Source organism: Pocillopora damicornis, chromosome 9 (genome assembly GCF_964200805.1).
Source record: "Pocillopora damicornis chromosome 9, jaPocDami1.2, whole genome shotgun sequence".
Taxonomy (NCBI): Eukaryota; Metazoa; Cnidaria; class Anthozoa; order Scleractinia; family Pocilloporidae; genus Pocillopora; species Pocillopora damicornis.
This window is the reverse complement of record NC_142678.1, coordinates 3,201,368-3,219,762: the sequence shown is the minus strand read 5'-3', so window position 1 is coordinate 3,219,762 and position 18,395 is coordinate 3,201,368. Positions and strand designations below refer to the sequence as shown.

General features: G+C 38.2%; 2 protein-coding genes across 2 annotated transcripts; both read left to right on the top strand.

Moving 5' to 3' along the window:
* Positions 1-70: 70 nt before the first annotated feature.
* LOC113684274 (transmembrane ascorbate-dependent reductase CYB561) lies at positions 71-7,349 on the top strand. The gene is made up of 4 exons (XM_027201618.2): positions 71-433; positions 2,344-2,546; positions 3,416-3,579; positions 5,116-7,349. Exons 1-4 carry the CDS (start codon positions 223-225, stop codon positions 5,267-5,269), a joined length of 732 nt encoding a protein of 243 aa, XP_027057419.2. The 5' UTR covers positions 71-222; the 3' UTR covers positions 5,270-7,349.
* Positions 7,350-8,725: 1,376 nt separating this feature from the next.
* Positions 8,726-14,821, top strand: LOC113684262 (ferric reductase SjCytb561). Its single transcript, XM_089183521.1, has 4 exons — positions 8,726-8,965; positions 10,450-10,652; positions 11,225-11,382; positions 11,657-14,821. Exons 1-4 carry the CDS (start codon positions 8,746-8,748, stop codon positions 11,820-11,822), a joined length of 747 nt encoding a protein of 248 aa, XP_089039647.1. The 5' UTR covers positions 8,726-8,745; the 3' UTR covers positions 11,823-14,821.
* The last annotated feature ends 3,574 nt before the right edge of the window (positions 14,822-18,395 follow it).

Sequence of the window (18,395 nt, the reverse complement as noted above, 5' to 3'; positions counted from 1 at the left end):
GGGAAAAAGAATCGTATATTAATCTCGGAAGAGATAACTTCCCTCTACCCTCCCTACAAGGGGCTATTTAAGACCAGACAAGTGCAAACCCATTCAACCGACGTCTGAAATTACAATAGATGGTAAAACTTTTGCGGAGAAATAGCTGTTATTGAAAGCGAAGCTGACTCACGTGCCTTAGCTCAACATTTGCCCCAGCGAATTTTCAAGAAATATTTTATCATGGCGCCTAGCGAACGGGAGTCAATGGGTTCGCCATTTGTTTTTATCCTCTCTGTGGGCGCGATTCAAATTTTCGGGATCTTGGCCATGGTTCTCACTGGCATATGGATGGGAAAATATCTCGGTGGATTTGCTTGGGATGGAACAGCTCACGAGTTTAACTATCATCCTCTATGTATGGTTATCAGTATGGTGTTTTTATACAGCGAAGGTAAGCTTAGAACGTTTTCGCGTTCGAAGTCTCACTACAGCCCTTTTACAATTACCTCCTAAACGCCCACTAAAAGTTGATGAGAATTATGTAATATTTCACTCTCAAAAATGCTGCTCAGAAGCTAATACTTTTTACTTTAATATCTGTTGAATTCTTTTTTATTTTTAGCTGTGTCGTTATCTGAATTTGTTTCGTGAATATTTAATGTCATTTTCAAAAGGCCAGCAGCTGAAATCTTAAACGCCCCAAAGGATGCTGCGATGGCTCCGCTTAATCTTATCATCATAGTGTTGACGGGTAGATGGTGATCCACAGAATTAAAAGAATAGGATTAAAGTAAATAATAGCATTTAAAATTTGAAATGTTCTGAATTTGAGATTGCTCCTTGTACAATGTACATGTATCTACGTTTTCATTATCACACTAACTTCCTTTACTCAAAATAAGAAGTACGAGTTGCAATCGTTAAATATGCACGGGTATCCAACCAAAAACAAACGTAATCGAGGATGTTATACAACTATTTTCTAGAATCTATAACACGGAGAGAAATCAAAACTTTCACAATTTCTTTAATTGCTGCTGGTACGAAATGGAGCGGCTGTCATATCACTTCATGCAGATGCAAGTAAAACTTGATTCAATTTTATTTTCGCCTGATGCTCAGTTACCCATCTGCAGCAAAGGCATTCACTGTGTTTCTTAGCTACAGTGCATGTTCTTGAAAGATTGATGAGAACTATGGTGAAGTTTGTTATAAAGGGTTACCGTGCTGCTTGTCAGATGTTTGGTTTACAACCTATAGAATCTAATTTGCCTTTACTTTCACACAGTACATGTACATAAAAAATGTTTTGTCATTTAGCAGTAAACTGACGCGTGCCATTGTAGCTGCAGCTGGGTTTTCTTAAAGTATCAACGTTTATAGTAAAATGTGGCCACATGTTGCAGAATTCTCTAGCTTTAATAAAACTCTTTTCACCTGAACAGTAGTTTTAATATTGTTCACCCTGTTTTTTTTTTTACATTTCTTGTGATACCAAAAAGGAGAATTTGTTTGATAATCAGCAGCTCCTAAAATTGGTGATACACATTTAGGTCACGAGAATAAAGGAAATGATTACCATATAAAAAAGCTATTTATTGTTAAACAAATTCTCCTGGTTAGAACCTTAAGAAATCCAGAGAGAACTGTATGGAGAATATTCCTACTGATATTAGGGTGTAAAGGGTTGAAATAAACCAGAGAATAATGGCACAGTGGTAAAATGGGTACTCATGCTTGTAACACACAAGAAATTTTATGCACGCAAAAGAATGGGAACTACATTATTTCAGTAGTAACACTATGGAGGCAAATGGCTGCATTTTTAAAATTCTCGTTGCTTGTTTTCATTTCATGGGGAGAAGCCCAAATCAAAACAGATAAGGTTGCCATTTTCAGGAAAGTTTCTGTCAAACCTCTTCTGTCACATATCTCACTCGACAAAAAAAAAAAAAATGCATTAAGGGGTAGAGCATCTGTATCATGGCAATGTTGGTCATGGTACCTGTTATCATTTAAGCACTTTTTGTCCTTTCCTACTCAGTGGGCAAACCCCCTGGAAAAAAAGTTTGTTGTCTCAGTGAAAAACAGCACACATCAGTTTTGTTTCCAGAGAAATAATAATGGCAACTCTGAATACTCAATTAGCTCAAGTAGCTGTTAGCATGTGCACTCATTTAGCCGCTGTGTTGAGGGAAACAAGGATGATTGAGAATGGAGTTAATGAATAAGTCTTGTAATTACCAAACATAAAAACTGAGCTGCAAAAATCATCATAGCTACTTTAAACTACATCAAATTTTTCAGAGATGGGTTTGGCAAGCTCATATTACAGTATGCTATCACATTCTCTTTTTGCAGCTATGATTGTGTATCGAGTGTTTCGCCATGAAAACAAATTCTTCATCAAGCTGGTTCACTTTGGTCTTCAGCTAGTAGCCTTTGTAATTGCAGTCCTGGGTCTAAAGGCCGTGTTCGACTTCCATAACCATAATGGAATTCCTAATCTCTACAGCCTCCATAGCTGGTGTGGATTGTCGACCATAATTCTCTTCTCTTGTCAGGTCAGTAAGTGATGTGCATGTTGTGAAGCATTTCTACACTCAAACTTTTATTACATTTTAAATTGTTTCTCAATCAAGTTGTTATTTTGCTACCACAAAAGTAGATTTGAGAGATGTAAGTTCAGGAAGCACTGCAGGATAGAATTAATCAAATTAGTTCTGTTTTCAGTGATGTATCTAATCAGGTGATTAAACACATAGAATACCGTATTTACCTGTGTATAATGCGCACTTTTTTCTATAAAAATAACCGTCATATATATTTATATTATTTATAATTTTTAATGAATAATAATCTATTTTTTCAACAAGTAGCTAACCCTTTAGTATGTTATGTAGCATAAACTCACAGAGGCTGATCACGAAGTGGGCTCCCAAACATTTCATCAAGCTTTGCAGCAGGGGCAGCATTAGAATTTGGCCCCACCCATAATTTACCTAATGCTCTAAGATTAAAATTCACCATTTTCCCCGCATTTAGGAGCACAAACTATACTTCAGTGACCCAGAAGTTATCACTTTTTAGAACACGGAAACAAGATTTGATGCAGTACCCCAGTGCATAATTAGTTATGTATTAGATCTACGTATTTTGCTAGTTGAAATTGATGTATTTTATTTTTTCGAAAATATGTGAGGAAAATGTCTTGTAATTCTTTGGTTGAGATTTAGACAGCAGTTCCACAAAGTTGTCTTAACAGCTGGTCAATTTGTACTGTGCCTGGCCCCTTAAATGAAACTCATTGAAACCACAAATTCTACTGATAGACTGCTTAACAGAATTATGACTGGCTAAGCAATTTGTCCTATTTGTCTTAATTACTTCAGCTCGACTGAACTGGTCATACCTTCTTTGCCTTTCTCTCCAGCTTCTTTTTGGTTTTGTGAGCTTTCTTTTCCCCAAGCTGCCAGACGGTCTTCGTTCAGCATACCTTAAAGTACATGTGTTCTTTGGTATGTTTATTTTTATGATGGTCATCGGCACAGCGCTCATTGGAATCAACGAGAAGCTTTTCTTCCAGTTGAGCACAAAGTAAGTGAGTCATGGACTGGTCATTCAACCCTTAAACTCCCTTGAGAGACCAAGACAGAATTTCTCCTTACAACATCATTACAATATCGAGCAGAAAAGTGATGAGATCAAATAAGGAAAAAAATTCAATCAGGGAATTATTAGTTGATCCAATACCAAATTCTCCAAACTAACATCATAAAAATTGTTTTTTAAACAATTGTAATCGTTAGTTACAATAAATCTTTGTATGAACCTTTCCATGAAGACATGAGCCTCCTGTATTATTTGGCCTAGCTTTTTCAATGAATTCCTATTAGTTTAAGGGTTTTTTAGAGTAACTGGCAAATAGGTGCTATTGAGGTTGATAATACATGAGCCTTTAGCTCAGTTCCTTTCAAAGATTCCCTCTCAATATTTTACTTTTTTCACATTGTTTTTTTTTTTTTGCATTCCATCCTCAAATCCTCTGACTTCATTCTGTGTTGAGAGTGCAGAAAGACAGACAAGTAGTTCATAGTCCTCACAACATTCAAAATAGAATACACACAGTATATATGCTGTAGAACTTGTCAAGAGCTACATGTGACACTGTAGGTAGGGGAAGGGTATATTCTCTCCAAATAGACACAGTACATACAGTATACAAGTGGGCACAGTGTTAATTTATGATTTGGGGATATCATGTTGTAAGGAGAAATTAGATACTAGTCACTCTTAGGGTTAACCTATTGACTCCAAAAGTGACCAAGTGATGAGCGTAAAGAAAAATGTCACTTGAGGGATTACTAGTTTATCAAATTCCTAAATTCTCCAAACTAATTTCGTTTTAGTTAATATTATAGAGAGTAAGGAGAATTATTGAATGGGGGTTCTTGAGAATGAAAGGGTTAAATCCAAGAGGTTATATGGCTTGGTAATAAAATCAGTTTTGATACTGGTCATGCAGCTAGGCTATCTTATGTACCTTAACAGCAACAACAACAACAACATACTTTATTGACTTTCCCCAAGGGGGCTTTTCAAAGACAATGTTATAAAAATAATCCTATTACAATTAAAAATCCTATTTACAATTAAAGATGTTTTAAAATCTGAATGTTCTAAAAGAAAAATGAAAGCATACAAATATATAAAATTACAACTCTGTGAGTAATTTGGTCCTTAAACGTTTTTTAAAAACCTTAACGGAGTTGCACAGTTTTAAGGAATTATCCAAAGAGTTCCATAAGTTTACAGTTCTATAGAAAAATGTTCTCTGACCGCTAGCTGTTCTAAAGAATGGAATTTGCAAAAGCTGCGAATTTCTGGTGCTACGTCGACTAACCTCGGCTCACTTTATGAATTTTGATGAGAGGTAATCTGGAGCCTGAACAGTTGCCAAGCAATTAGCAAATTCTTAGGCTCTTAATTTGAATAACAAATGGAATTGGTAGTATTGATCTGCCAGTGGAATGTGCTTGTTTTTTGTTCTTCCACTGTTTACTTTTCTTCTGACTACACATTTCATCTTCCTTTCATTGCCAAATTGAGCTGACAGTAAGTTAATTTTTGCAGATATTCCACACTACCTGCTGCGGGGCAACTAGGCAATGTGCTGGGCATCACACTTATCATTTTAGCTGGCACAGTCATGTTTGTGGTGACAAACTCTGCATTCAAGAGGGTTGACACAGATGAAGAACGTGTGTCCTTGATGAATGACAAATAATTAAATAATATTCATTATTTTACAGTGGAGTCTTGTTATCTTGAATCACCAGTATCAAGAATATATGATCACACTTTCAACACATTATCCAACAAAAAGGTAATGAGAGTGAATAAATATATGAGCTGGAGGCTGTTTGCTTCATACAAAACCAAATTCTCTAACTTTGTTTAAAAAGAGATTCATATTGGCCCGAAGGGAGAATTACTAAATCATGATCAGATCATGGAATAGTTGAATCCACCCCTGAAATGTGTCCTTGTGTGTGTGATGAGAAAAAGTTTAAGATATTAAGGGTTTGAGATATCCAGACTCCACTGCATTGAAAATATTGATTTTAAAAATAATGGTTATTTGAAGGATTGTTTGAGCAGCAAAAGAAAAATAAACTTTACTTAATCCTTTAACTCACAAAAGTGATTAACATGCAACTTCTCCCTAAAATATCTGTACATTTTTCAGCAAACACGTTATGAGAATGTTCAAACTTATTAGGTAGAATTTGTTGTATTGATCTTACATCAAATTCTCATAACTAATTTACAAGGAAATGTGTAGCAGCTGGAGGGGAGAATTAACAATCAGATCTTTGGAGTCAAAGGGTTAAGAGACCAGATAACATGCCTTGAATGAAGTGGTGTTCTGAAAACAGATTTTGCAGTTTGCATTGGGGACCTGTAATAATTTTTACAGATGTCTGTTCAAGCAGCTCAACAAAATTAAAGAAGCAAAATTGTAACTTTTTCAAATTTTGTGACTTGTTGAGTTATGTAGTGAGGAGCTTCCTGTTTCATCAACTGGAGAAGTGCATTGTTAGTAAGTTTGAATGAGCAACATTCAAATCAACACATCAAGACTAATTGAAGTATCCACCACTGTATTTGAAATGATTTTTTTTTTGGGGGGGGGAGGAATTTTTTTTTTACAGATTAAGAGCAATCCCTGAAATTGACATAAATAAAGCATTGTCAATTTTATCATGCTCCATCGCCATGGTAACAGCTATGTACCCAGTGGATATTGATGTTCATTGTCTAAACAGTCAGGACCTATGGTGGATAAATTTTAGGTATATACTAAATTTCCAGTCATAAAAAAATTGAGAATACAGTATTATAGAGCTTAAAAGAGGGATGGTTAATTTATTAGTTGCCCATAAATGACTAACCAGGAAATGAAAAACCATCTCATTGAATTCATTGTTTATTTTGTACTTTGTGATGGTCTGCTAGTGCTGATGGTAATGGGTTTAACTCCATGAGTTATCATTATGTTAATGGTATTTTAAGTAATATTTTTCATGCTAATATACAAAAATTGTTTTGTTTACTGAAATGGTTAAAATGAGTGCCATCCCCTGGACAAGAGGCTTGGCCAATTGTTACTTTATTTATCTATTTATTGATGTCTCTAACACATACATTCCATAACAAAGTTGTGGTGTAATTGTCTCTCAGCAATTTCAAGGCTTACAAGTGAAAATTTAAATGTAGTTTCTATAAATGTTCCCATAATTGTTAGCACAAGGTTATATTATGAAAATTAAGTGTGCCCTTTGAAAGGGCTTGGGATCATTTTAGCTCAGAGGGCTCCATTCCTAAAAAAAGGAAATGAGGATGAATAGTTATGATTGTTTTTGCATCAAAAATAAATGAGAACATACTTCCATTACCTCCCCAAATAAATTATATGCAATTTTCTGGACACTAAGATTGAATTATTATGCTTGCCACAGCCTGTTTAAGGCATTTGAGTTGTTTATATATTTACTCTTTTACTCTCAAGTGACCAGCTTCTAATTTCTCCTTACATTAGCATACCTGAGTCAAACATTAAGGTCATGAGAATCTAGGAAATGATTGCCAACTTTTAAAGCTCTTGATTTTTAGACAAATTCTCCTTGTCAGTGCTTGAGGAAATGTCTCGAGTTCAGTATGGAGAATATGCATACTGATGTTCAGATAGTAATAGTAATAATTATTGTAATATTATTATCATTAGTCAATTATTTTCATGTTGTCTGAAAAGATCTGATTCAGTATCTTAGAATAGAATGAAGATGACATTTGATGTCTAAAAAGGATTTGATGTTGAGTGTCTTGAATCAATTTTAAACTGTTTGTCACTCCTAGGTGAATTTTATTGTGCTCCTGTCAAAATTATTTACCCCATGTACCATAAACTGCCACTTATAAGCCACACCCACTTATAAGCCACACCCACTTATAAGCCCTCATCTAGCTTTTCCTGTTTTTTACAATGAAGCAGGAAGCATCACTGCAGAGAATCATACATAACACATTTAAATTTTGGTAACAGGAGACCAAAGATGGACTTCGAGGGGAAAAAGTCTTATCTTGCGTTTTGTGCTGTTCCCGTTTTGTTCGTGTTGTTAATTTTGATTCTGTTCCAAGAGTATTGAAATTAATTCGATTCACTGTGATGTTTTGAAGCTTAATTAAAAACCAGTTTTTTATTAGCACTGCTGTAACTCGTTTCGTAGCACTTTCTATTCCGGATGTAAGCTCCTTCGAATATAAGTCTTTCCGTTTACAAGCCCTCTTAAAAATCCTTGCGAAATTGTATAAGCCCAGGGCTTCAGCGGCAGTTTACTTTATCAATAGGCTATAAAACTCTATACTAGAGCACTGATTAAGATGACTAACCTCAATTGTTATGCGTGAAAACCTTCCTTGTAATCTGTTACAACATGAAATTTGATCCAGCGTTGCAAGTGTCACACTCCTTCACATAAATCCGTCACGCAACGCTTCCGGCTGCGAAGGAACTAAATTTGTGGTTTCCACTATACCTGCTCCACCATATTTTAAAATCAGCATATACAGAATAGAGAAGTAGTTTCTGGCACCCCAACCAGTCCATTTTGTTTCGTCACCTGATATAGTTTTATTGTGGGAAATTCAAAACTTTTGAAACCCCCATCTTGAATGAAAACAGAACAACTTCACAGGCCCAATAAGTTACCGGGATCCACCCATGCCCTTGTCCTCCAAAATAAAATAAAACGAGAACTGACCGACATTGCGCTGTCTTGGAAGAATTTTTAACATAAAAGCCAGACATACTTCTCGGTCACAGATATTGGACGAGAAAACTTACCGTCATCATGCCCACAGGAAGGTCTCAATGGGGTTAACCGATTGCCGTTTAGCAAAAGATTTGACAAATTTTAAGTAACAGTCGTAAAAATTAATCGTAAAAAAAATTACAGGTGACAACAATGGAACGATATTAACCTTTTTGCCATAAAATCCATCACTCACTGACACCCTTTAACAGTATGCGTGATCATTAGCTCTCTTTTGCTAACTTATCATTATATAATCTACACCAAAGTGATCAACATCTCCACGGTAGACAGCTCACGCGGCGAGCCACCTTGAATAGGCAAATATTTCCACGTTGCGCAACGCGTGAAACAAAAAGATTTGCATGGGAATGAACAACATTGTAGTATGGCTCCGGATGATCAACATCGCACATCTTCGATGCGTTCTTTGTTTGTGTTCTCCCTATCGGTTGGTGCAGTTATAATTTTAGGGATGTTGGCGATAGCACTGACCGGTACATGGACAGTGAAATACCTCGGAGGATTCGCTTGGGATGGGACAGCTCACGAGTTTAACTACCATCCTCTTTGCATGGTATTCAGCATGGTATTTCTCTATAGCGAAGGTAAGTTTCTTCGCAGCTTAACTGAAGCATTACTGCCGCTTTGTCTCATGTCAGTGGACTACATTGTGTAAGTTTTCGTGCTGTGTTTTGCTCTTGCGATTTACTTCGAAGTCTTACTTTCCTCCTATGAAAAACTTTTTACTCTGCTTGCCGTAAGCCAGTTAAGCCTCTAGCTTTGGCTTGACTGTTGGGAAAAGAACCACTAAAATGATGCAAAAAGTTGTACTCGAAAGCCGGTGTGTTAATTTTAGATTATTGCATGATTATATTCGCTAATTTTAAATACCCCCGGTGCAGAGGTTACCATGCATGTTGTAATTAACAAGGTAGTCGACTAAAGAGCGCATATTAAGACGGGAGATAGTGCGCACTGCGTGTGTGTGATAATATTCTAGAGAACTTTCCTTTCAAATTTCTTCTTACATACTTGCGTATGTACGTCTAATTTACCGTAACATAAAGCAGGGAATTCCCTTGAGACCTGAAAAGGCTAAACAAAACATACAAACTAAAGAGATAATTTAGTGTCAACAACTGAGTTGAAAACGTAAATTAGCCACCGTAGAGGGTAAAAAAGCTGATGTTTCGAGCGTTAGCCCTTCGTCAGAGCGGGGCTAACGCTCGAAACGTCAGCTCTTTTACCCTTTACGGTGGCTTATTTACGTTTTCAACTCAGTTGTTAACACTTAATTACCTGCTATACTCTCCCACCAACGCAGCGCCACAGTTTCTTTAGAAACTTACGTCTTTATACAAACTAAAGAGGTCGGTTTATTGAGGAACTCATGCTTTGTGATGTCACGCAATACTGAGAGATCACTGCGTGACACCACTAAAAACGACCGGGAATGAGACTTCGTGACTATACGACCTCTTTCAAACCGATGATTTTATGGTGGAAGACGTAAATAACCATAGCTCATTACGTTTAATATTTGTAAACCATCAGACATTTCATATTCTTTGCGGTTAATAAAAACGCGTTACTTTTTCGAATATGCAACAGGGGAGTATTTTGTGATATGAATGCCCTTAGTGATAAGGGCATATCAGTAAGGGCATATCCTTGAAAAGTTGACTCAAGTTGGGAGAGCTTTCCCTAGACGGGACCTAGACGTTTGTAAACGTTTTGTTCCGATCACGGCAAAAAATGTTCCGATGGCTGAAATAATAACCTCTGTTTGGCTTGAGGCTGTACGTACTCATATCTTTGTCCTTGGACATCATCGTTTTCCTTGAGCTTCGCTCTCGGTAATCTGTGGGCCTCTCAGGACAAAACCTTTTTTGAAATGGGGGGAGAGGGGGAGGTAAATAAAAGGTATAGAAAGAACTCAAAATAAGTAATGCGTGCCGAGACTCTTCCAACTTATTCTAGGTTTATGAAAAACCTTTGATTAAAAAGCACATTTGCCATTATGAGAAGTTCATCTCGCTACCACGACAATCTAAAGGAGCTCATTAGATTTTGTATCCTTTTGTTCCAGCCATGATTATATTCAGAGTCTTACGTCACCAAAACAAATTCTATGTAAAGCTGGTTCATTTTGGTCTTCAGCTAGTGGCGTTTGGAATCGCAGTCTGGGGTGTTAAGGCTGTGTTTGACTTCCACAACCATATGAGTTATCCTAATCTTTACAGCGTACATAGCTGGTGTGGATTGTCTACTGTCATCCTCTTCGGTTGTCAGGTCAGTTATCCAAAGCCATTTTCTTTCTCCTCATCGAGGCAAAACAGCGGTCGAACGTCTGTGCATGTGCAAACATTCATATGGCCAGGTGGCGGGCTTAGTTAGGGCCAAGTTGTCTTACTGGAATTATAAACAACCACAAAAACCAGTCCGTAACGAAATTTTAAGACCATAAAACATTTTTGATAAAGCTCAAAACAGAATGGTAAATCGACAGGATACCTTGGCTTAAAGGCCCATTTTCATCCTTAATGCAATGGGCGCCGCGACCCAGTTTCCTGTAACACGAAATAACTCCCAGATTACTGAAAACCTTCTAAAGTCGTCTTTCTCAATAGCCATCCTGGACATATAGTCAACTGTTGCATGCGGATATATTTTTATCCCTTAAATGGCTGTACATTTTTTTTTTTTTTTAGCTAAAACCGGTTATTTTCTGAAATATGACTACTTGACGACCGAGCTCTCGATGACTTCTGTTTAACGAGATAGGAGAACGTAGTTCTGTAATTGTTAGATTCATAGAGCATACCATTTTATTTTCTTTATTGTAGTCATCTTTTTCTCCCCAGATTCTATTTGGTTTTGTGAGCTTTCTTTTCCCCAGGCTGCCTGATGGTCTTCGTGCAGCTTACCTGAAAGTACATGTATTCTTTGGGGTGTTTATTTTTATGATGGCCATCGGCAGTTGCCTATTGGGAGTGAATGAAAAGCTTTCTTTCAACCCCAAGTGAGTACTTGTAAACTGACAATTTTAGTCGTTTTAATGATTCAAGTACAGATTTTTTCGCTGACACCGAAGGAGTACAGTCCTCTGATGGTTAATTTTCTTTTGACCAATCCTTCACTTACTAACTTTGATAAAATCGCGCGAATCTTTTCAAAACATTTTTTTTTTTTTTGGCAAAGTAAACATCAATGAAAAATGGCCATCGCGGAACGCGTAGTATTCAGGACATTGTAATACATGAAAGTGATAATATTTAAACTCTTAACTTTTGCAGCTACTCAAAACTACCACCTGTAGGAATATTGGGTAATTCGTTGAGTGTCACACTCATCCTCCTAGCTGTCACAGTCATATTTGTGGTGACAAACCCAGCATTCAAGAAGCTAAATACAGGTGAAGAGCGAGTGTCGTTGATAAATGAGAATTTAGCCTCTGCTTGACCCATGGAGCACTTGGATGATGCCTAATGTCTCAAACATACCACCAAGGTGGCAAATAGTCTCACAGACATCCGAGCGCACTTAGAAGGTGCCCAATGTCTGCTACATGCCAACAAGATGAGATACAGTCTCACAGACATCATAGCGCACTAAGATGGTGCCCAATGTCTGTAACAAATCAACTAGTTGATATCAAGTCTCACACAGACATCATAGCGCATTTAGAAAGTGCCCAATGTCTGCAACATACCAACAAGTTGGCATCAAGTCTCACACAGACATCTTGGCGCACTTAGATGGTGCCCAGTGTCCACAACGTACCAACAAGTTGATATCGAGTCTCACACAGACATCATAGCGCACTAAGATGGTGCCCAGTGTCTGCAACATAACAACAAGCTGGCATCAAGTCTCACACAGACATCATAGCGCACGATGGTGCCCAGTGTCCACAACGTACCAACAAGTTGATATCGAGTCTCACACAGACATCATAGCGAACTTAGAAGGTGCCCAATGTCTGCAACATACCAACAAGTTGATATGGAGGGTCATACAGACATCATAGCGCACTTAGATGGTGCCTAGTGTCTGCAACATACCAGCAAGCTGGCATCAAGTCTCACACAGACATAATAGCGCACTTAGATGGTGCCTAGTGTCTGCAACATACCAACAAGTCGGCATCAAGTCTCACACAGACATCATAGCGCACTTAGATGGTGCCCAGTGTCTGCAAAGTGCCAACAGGTTAATATCCAGTCCCACACAGACATCATAGCGCACTTAGATGGTGCCCAGTGTCTGCAACGTACCAACAAGTTGATATCGAGTCTCACACAGACATCTTGGCGCTCTTAGATGGTGCCCAGTGTTCACAACGTACCAACAAGTTGATATCGAGTCTCACAGAGACATCTTTGCGCACTTAGATGGTGCCCAGTGTCCACAACGTACCAACAAGTTGATATCGAGTCTTACACAGACATCATAGCGAACTTAGAAGGTGCCCAATGTCTGCAACATACCAACAATCTAAGATCCAATCTCACAAAGACGTCATAGCGCACTTAGAGAGTGCCCAATGTCTGCAACATACCAACAAGTTGATATCGAGTCTCACACAGACATCATGGCGCACTTAGATGGTGCCCACCGTTTGCAACATACCAACAAGTTGGCATCAAGTCTCACATAGACATCATAGCGCACTTAGATGGTGCCCAGTCTCTACAACATACCAACAAGTTGATATCGAGGATCACACAGACATTACAACACACTTAGATGGCGTCTAGTGTCTGCAATATACCAACAAGTTGATATCGAGTCTCACACAGACATCATGGCGCACTTAGATGGTGCCCACCGTTTGCAACATACCAACAAGTTGGCATCAAGTCTCACATAGACATCATAGCGCACTTAGATGGTGCCCAGTCTCTACAACATACCAACAAGTTGATATCGAGGATCACACAGACATTACAACACACTTAGATGGCGTCTAGTGTCTGCAATATACCAACAAGTTGATATCGAGTCTCACACAGACATCATAGCGAACTTAGATGGTGCCCAAGCTAAGATCCAATCTTACACAGACATCATGGCGCACTTAGATGGTGCCCAATGTCTGAAACATATCAACAAGCTGAGATCCAATCTCACACGGGCATCATGGCGCACTTAGTAAATGCCCAGGCTGGCATCAAGTCTCACACAGACATAATAGCGCACTTAGATGGTGCCCAGTGTCTGCAACATACCAACAAGTTAGCATCAAGTCTCACACAGACATCATAGCGCACTTAGTTGGTGTCCAGTGCGCGCGATAAACCAACAAGTTGATATAGAGGGTCACACAGACATGATGGCGCACTTAGATGGTACCCAGTGTCTGCAACATACCAACAAGGTTGCATCAGGTCTCACACAGACATCATAGCGCACTTAGATGGTGTCCAGTATCTGCAACATACCCACAAGTTGGCATCAAGTCTTACACAGACATCATAACGCACTTGGATGATGTCCAGTATCTGCAACATACCCACAAGTTCGCATCAAGTCTCACACAGAGATCATAGCGCACTTAGATGGTTTCCAGTATTTACAAAATACCCACAAGTTGGCATCAAGTCTCATACAGACATCATAACACACTTAGATGGTGTCCAGTGTCTGCAACATACCAACAAGCTGGCATCAAGTCTCACACAGACATCATAGCGAACTTAGTTGGTGTCCAGTGTGTGCAACATACTAACAAGTTGATATAGAGGGTCACACAGACATCATAGCGCACTTAGATGGTTTCCAATGTCTGCAACGTATCAACAAGTTGTATCGAGGGTCACGCAGACATCATAGCGCACTTAGATGGTGCCCAATGTCTGCAACATACTAAAAAACAGGCATTCAGTTTTGCACAGACATCGTAGCACACTTAGAAGGTGTTCAATGCGCGTAAGATACCAATGAGCTGGCATATGGTCTTGAACAGACCTTATAGCTGTTGTTTGACTTCGCAGCTGTGTCTGTTGCGCGGAGTGCGAGCAAAAAGACGCAGAGAGGATTATGACGAAAGCAGCAAGTCTTTATGAACTGATCATTGAGGTACCCCATCTGAGTTGAACTCTAGAAAGTCGGACATGTACGGCCTGGGCACTGAAAAGGTTTCTTCAAGTTAGCGCGTTCGTAGTTGAAATTAAGCACATTTAACGGCAATTTTCAAAAGGCTAAATCTTTGTTTGGAATCTTAACCAGCTGTAGGAAGCAAACTTGTGAAAATTTTTTGTAAACCAAATCCTACCCATGTAAATCATTTTGGTTTTCAGCCAACTTTATTCTTCTTGTTTTATAATTATTTGTGTTTCTCTATCCTACTAAAGTAACATTTTGCGGTCATTTGCAATCCGTTTTATTCATCTTCATCCTCGGTCATCCCAGTTCCCTCGGGGTCAAGTATCAAATAAAGATAAAAAAAAGTCGTTGTAGGTCCTGTCTCCTTCATCTTCTCTGTACTGATTAAAAGGGGACGTTGAAGAGCCCATGCACCTCTAGCAAAGAGTAAGGAACGTAGCTCCCGCGTCAGTACCGGATAGGCATACGTGGCCGTGCACTTCGTTCTGTTCTTCTCATGTCTGTAAGCCCGCTCGTTCTGTTATCATCATACCAGTTTCATTAAAGCATCAGTTGTGTTACTAATCGTGTCATCAATTCACCTCTACTTCCATTACTGACACCGGTGTTGTGGTTTGGCCTTGTTAGATTGTCTATATAGGCCCCAATTTAAACCAGTTTTAAAAGCTGAACTGGGCCGAACCAAGATTTTTGTTGTCATTTATAGCTCATGTCAACCTTCTCCATCCTAAGCCATTCTTGCTCCTTCTTAGTTTCTTTTGTGGCTCTTTCGTGTTTTTATTTGTACCCTATCTTATATTTTGTAGTCTCCCCTTGAATTTTAACGTCGCTTTGCGAGTCGCAGAGAATTTCTGATAGGCCAGCAATTTGATGATTAATCTATAGAAAATTCTTTATGGACCAATGATCAGATGATAATTACAACCTTCCGAAATTGATATACCGCTGTTATCACATATGTCTTTACGTGCTCTATTTATTTTTACCATCAGTGACAAACGAATCGACACACAAAAAAAAAAAAGCGAAGCAAAGCGGCAAAGGAGGGTTGTGACTGGAACACGCTGCTGCTACACTAGACTTCAACAGACGTAGAACTCCCCAAAGCAATAACTATATTCAAGTCAAGACATACAAAATGCAAAATAAGACCTAACATACAAAACAAGTAAAGCACAGAATGTGAGACGGATCAAGGCAACCAAAGGTACAAGAAAGTGAAAACTAGGCAAAAAGCACGAACATAGACGATTACGTAATGCGGACGCTTACAACTGTAATTGGTGTTTTGGTCGGCCTTTGTGACAAATTCATTTCAGATTTACTAACAGATAATTTGTTAACGATAGTCATTCATTTAAAGTGGAAAGAAATAAAGAGCGGAAGATCTGAGAAAACTCACTAGATATTTCTCACTAATAGCTACTGAGACTGAAAAATGATAACTGAATTCAAATTCGTATTATCAAACGAAAAGAGAACACTTGTGCGCCAGCGAAATAAACTTTCGAGATGACAAGCATTGTTCTCTACATTTATAGAAAAATTGAGTTGTAGGTAATTGTGGCATGATTTCTTGTATTATGTAATATGCCACCGTCAAACACGACTTTTGAGCACAAAACTAACTTTATTTTCGATCGATGCCATAGATGCGTTGACAAATGGCCTAATAGAATAGTTATTGGCAGATGACGCACGGTATCCCAGGAGTTTTAGGCGAAATCAAATTTAAAGTCATTTTTATAACGAAACAAATTTCAATCAGTTAATCAATCCATCAATAAATCGTTTATTTACCCACGTAGCGTCCAGTGAGCTGGAAAGCTCGTTCAAAATACGTACGTTATAACGTAAAATGGCCCTAAAACATGCAGAATTAAAAATATGTTACATATCTATAACAACGTAGGTTTATCATAAAAAAGCTAACATGTACAACTGCGAATGTCACTATATTAGGATTAAGATGTCTAAAAATTGCTGTAAATAAGAATGGAAAATATAAAAGCTGATTCTAGTATACCAGATAAAAAACGCTACAATAAAATGAAATAAGAAATGGAATTAAATGATTTCTTCTTAATCGACGTCGCAAACATGGATAGTTCTCCTTTCCTTAAATCGGGTTCAAGTGATTTCCAGATTTAAGCGGCTTGGTAAGTGAAAGAGTTCTTCATCCAGTTAAGATTAAACCTTGGCATGCTAATATTAACAACACAACTTCTTAAGTTATAAGTTGAGTCTTTAAAACCAAAAAAGTTACGGATGTACCAAGGTCTGTTGCAGAGAAAATTTAAAACCTAATTAAGGGCAGAAGACAGTCTTGGAATCACCAAGAACCATATCGCCGCTCAAAAGACCTCTCAAAATGAGAGTGACCAGCATCTGATTTCTCCTTTCAATATCACCCATGAATCAAACATCAAGGTTATGAGAATAAAGGAAATGATAATTAACTGAAGAACCTCTTGATTGTGAAACAAATTCTCCTTGCAAGCACATTAGGAAATGTATAGAGACCAGTATGGAGAATATGCATACTGATGATATGGTGTAAAGGGTTCAAGACTAAATAGGAAAATTAGATAGAAAACAGGTGCCTTCTGAATTAGTGGTATATCAAATTCGAATTCGAATTTTAAGAAAAGTTGCCTGTTAATAGCGGAGTATTTCTGTGAAGTTAAGAAAATCGCGTGAGGTGATGTCATGATCTCTCAAAGATGGCTACCGCTGAAGGTGATAGCCTGAAATTGTTCTAAAAGTTGGTTCTATAATAAATGATGATGATGATAATGGCAGATTCTTCGTAGTCCGACGATCAGTGGGAAGAAAGTCCTTACTGGGGGCGGCATGCCCTCTGATGACTGATGAGTCCAATGCTGGATTTACATATTCTTGAGCAGGTGGGGTAGTGGAAAGTCTGATCGCTGCAGGACGATGCTTGATTGGCAGACTCCTTTCATTATATGATTACAATTTTGTCATATATAATAAATAACTACAAGAATCACCTGTATATTCACAAATCGGCTTAACGAACTGGCTTACAATTTATGTGATTCATGCGTGGAAATTTTCAAGTGGTCACGGTAGCATTCACCAAAGTGGTGGATTATCAAATTCAATATTACAGTTGCGATTCAACAGGATGAGTTGATCCGTTCACCTTTATTATTTATGCCAATCGAACTGACCAACTTCTTCGAGCTTGATTTTGCAAATGCCACAACTATGACCAGCTCGGAAGGCAACGCAAGTGTACTTTAATTTTGTCATGATAATCATTATTAATAGCATCGCTTATCCCTTCACAATTGTGCTTAACTTGCAGGTAATAATGGCTGTGAAAACAAGTGCATGACTCCGAACCAACAGCAACATCTTGTTGGGCTATTAAGCACTAGCGGTGACTGATGCATTAACTGGTCTCATAGTGCAACCATCGTTTGTCCTGGAGAAAATATTCCAGTTACTTGGTGACGGAAACAGCGAGAGAATTGAAATCTTTCTCTCCATTTCTTTGTGGATCTTGTTCATGAATCTCTTCTCTGCTTCATTTAGTGTTGGTTACGTTCGAGAGATTAATTGCGATCAAATATTTACGGTGAAGTACTTAAATATTATTACTGAGAGAAAAATCGAAATCGCAGTGACAATGTTGTGGATTATTTCGTTCATTTTTGGGGCTTTTTTTTCAGTGCACTTTTTAGCTCAACTCTTGCCCTTTCTCTGATTAAATGAAACTTTTACGTTGCCTCTACTTCCATAAAAATGTATCGAGAAACGTGTCGCCACCAGAAGGAAATGAAAACCCAACAACTGCTCCCAAGAAGAAGTAAAGAGACTCATTCACTTAATTTATGTCTTCTCCCCTCCGTATTTACTTTATGTCATCTCAGTCTTGTGATTTGCTGGAGTCCTTAG

Excerpts from the sequence above, each read along its gene's own strand:
- LOC113684274 (XM_027201618.2), top strand. The coding sequence starts at position 223 with ATGGCGCCTAGCGAACGGGAGTCAATGGGTTCGCCATTTGTTTTTATC. Across the intron at positions 434-2,343 it reads GGTGTTTTTATACAGCGAAG|CTATGATTGTGTATCGAGTG; the intron begins GTAAGCTTAGAA and ends CTCTTTTTGCAG. Across the intron at positions 2,547-3,415 it reads TAATTCTCTTCTCTTGTCAG|CTTCTTTTTGGTTTTGTGAG; the intron begins GTCAGTAAGTGA and ends CTTTCTCTCCAG.
- LOC113684262 (XM_089183521.1), top strand. The coding sequence starts at position 8,746 with ATGGCTCCGGATGATCAACATCGCACATCTTCGATGCGTTCTTTGTTT. Across the intron at positions 10,653-11,224 it reads TCATCCTCTTCGGTTGTCAG|ATTCTATTTGGTTTTGTGAG; the intron begins GTCAGTTATCCA and ends TTTTCTCCCCAG. Across the intron at positions 11,383-11,656 it reads AAGCTTTCTTTCAACCCCAA|CTACTCAAAACTACCACCTG; the intron begins GTGAGTACTTGT and ends TAACTTTTGCAG.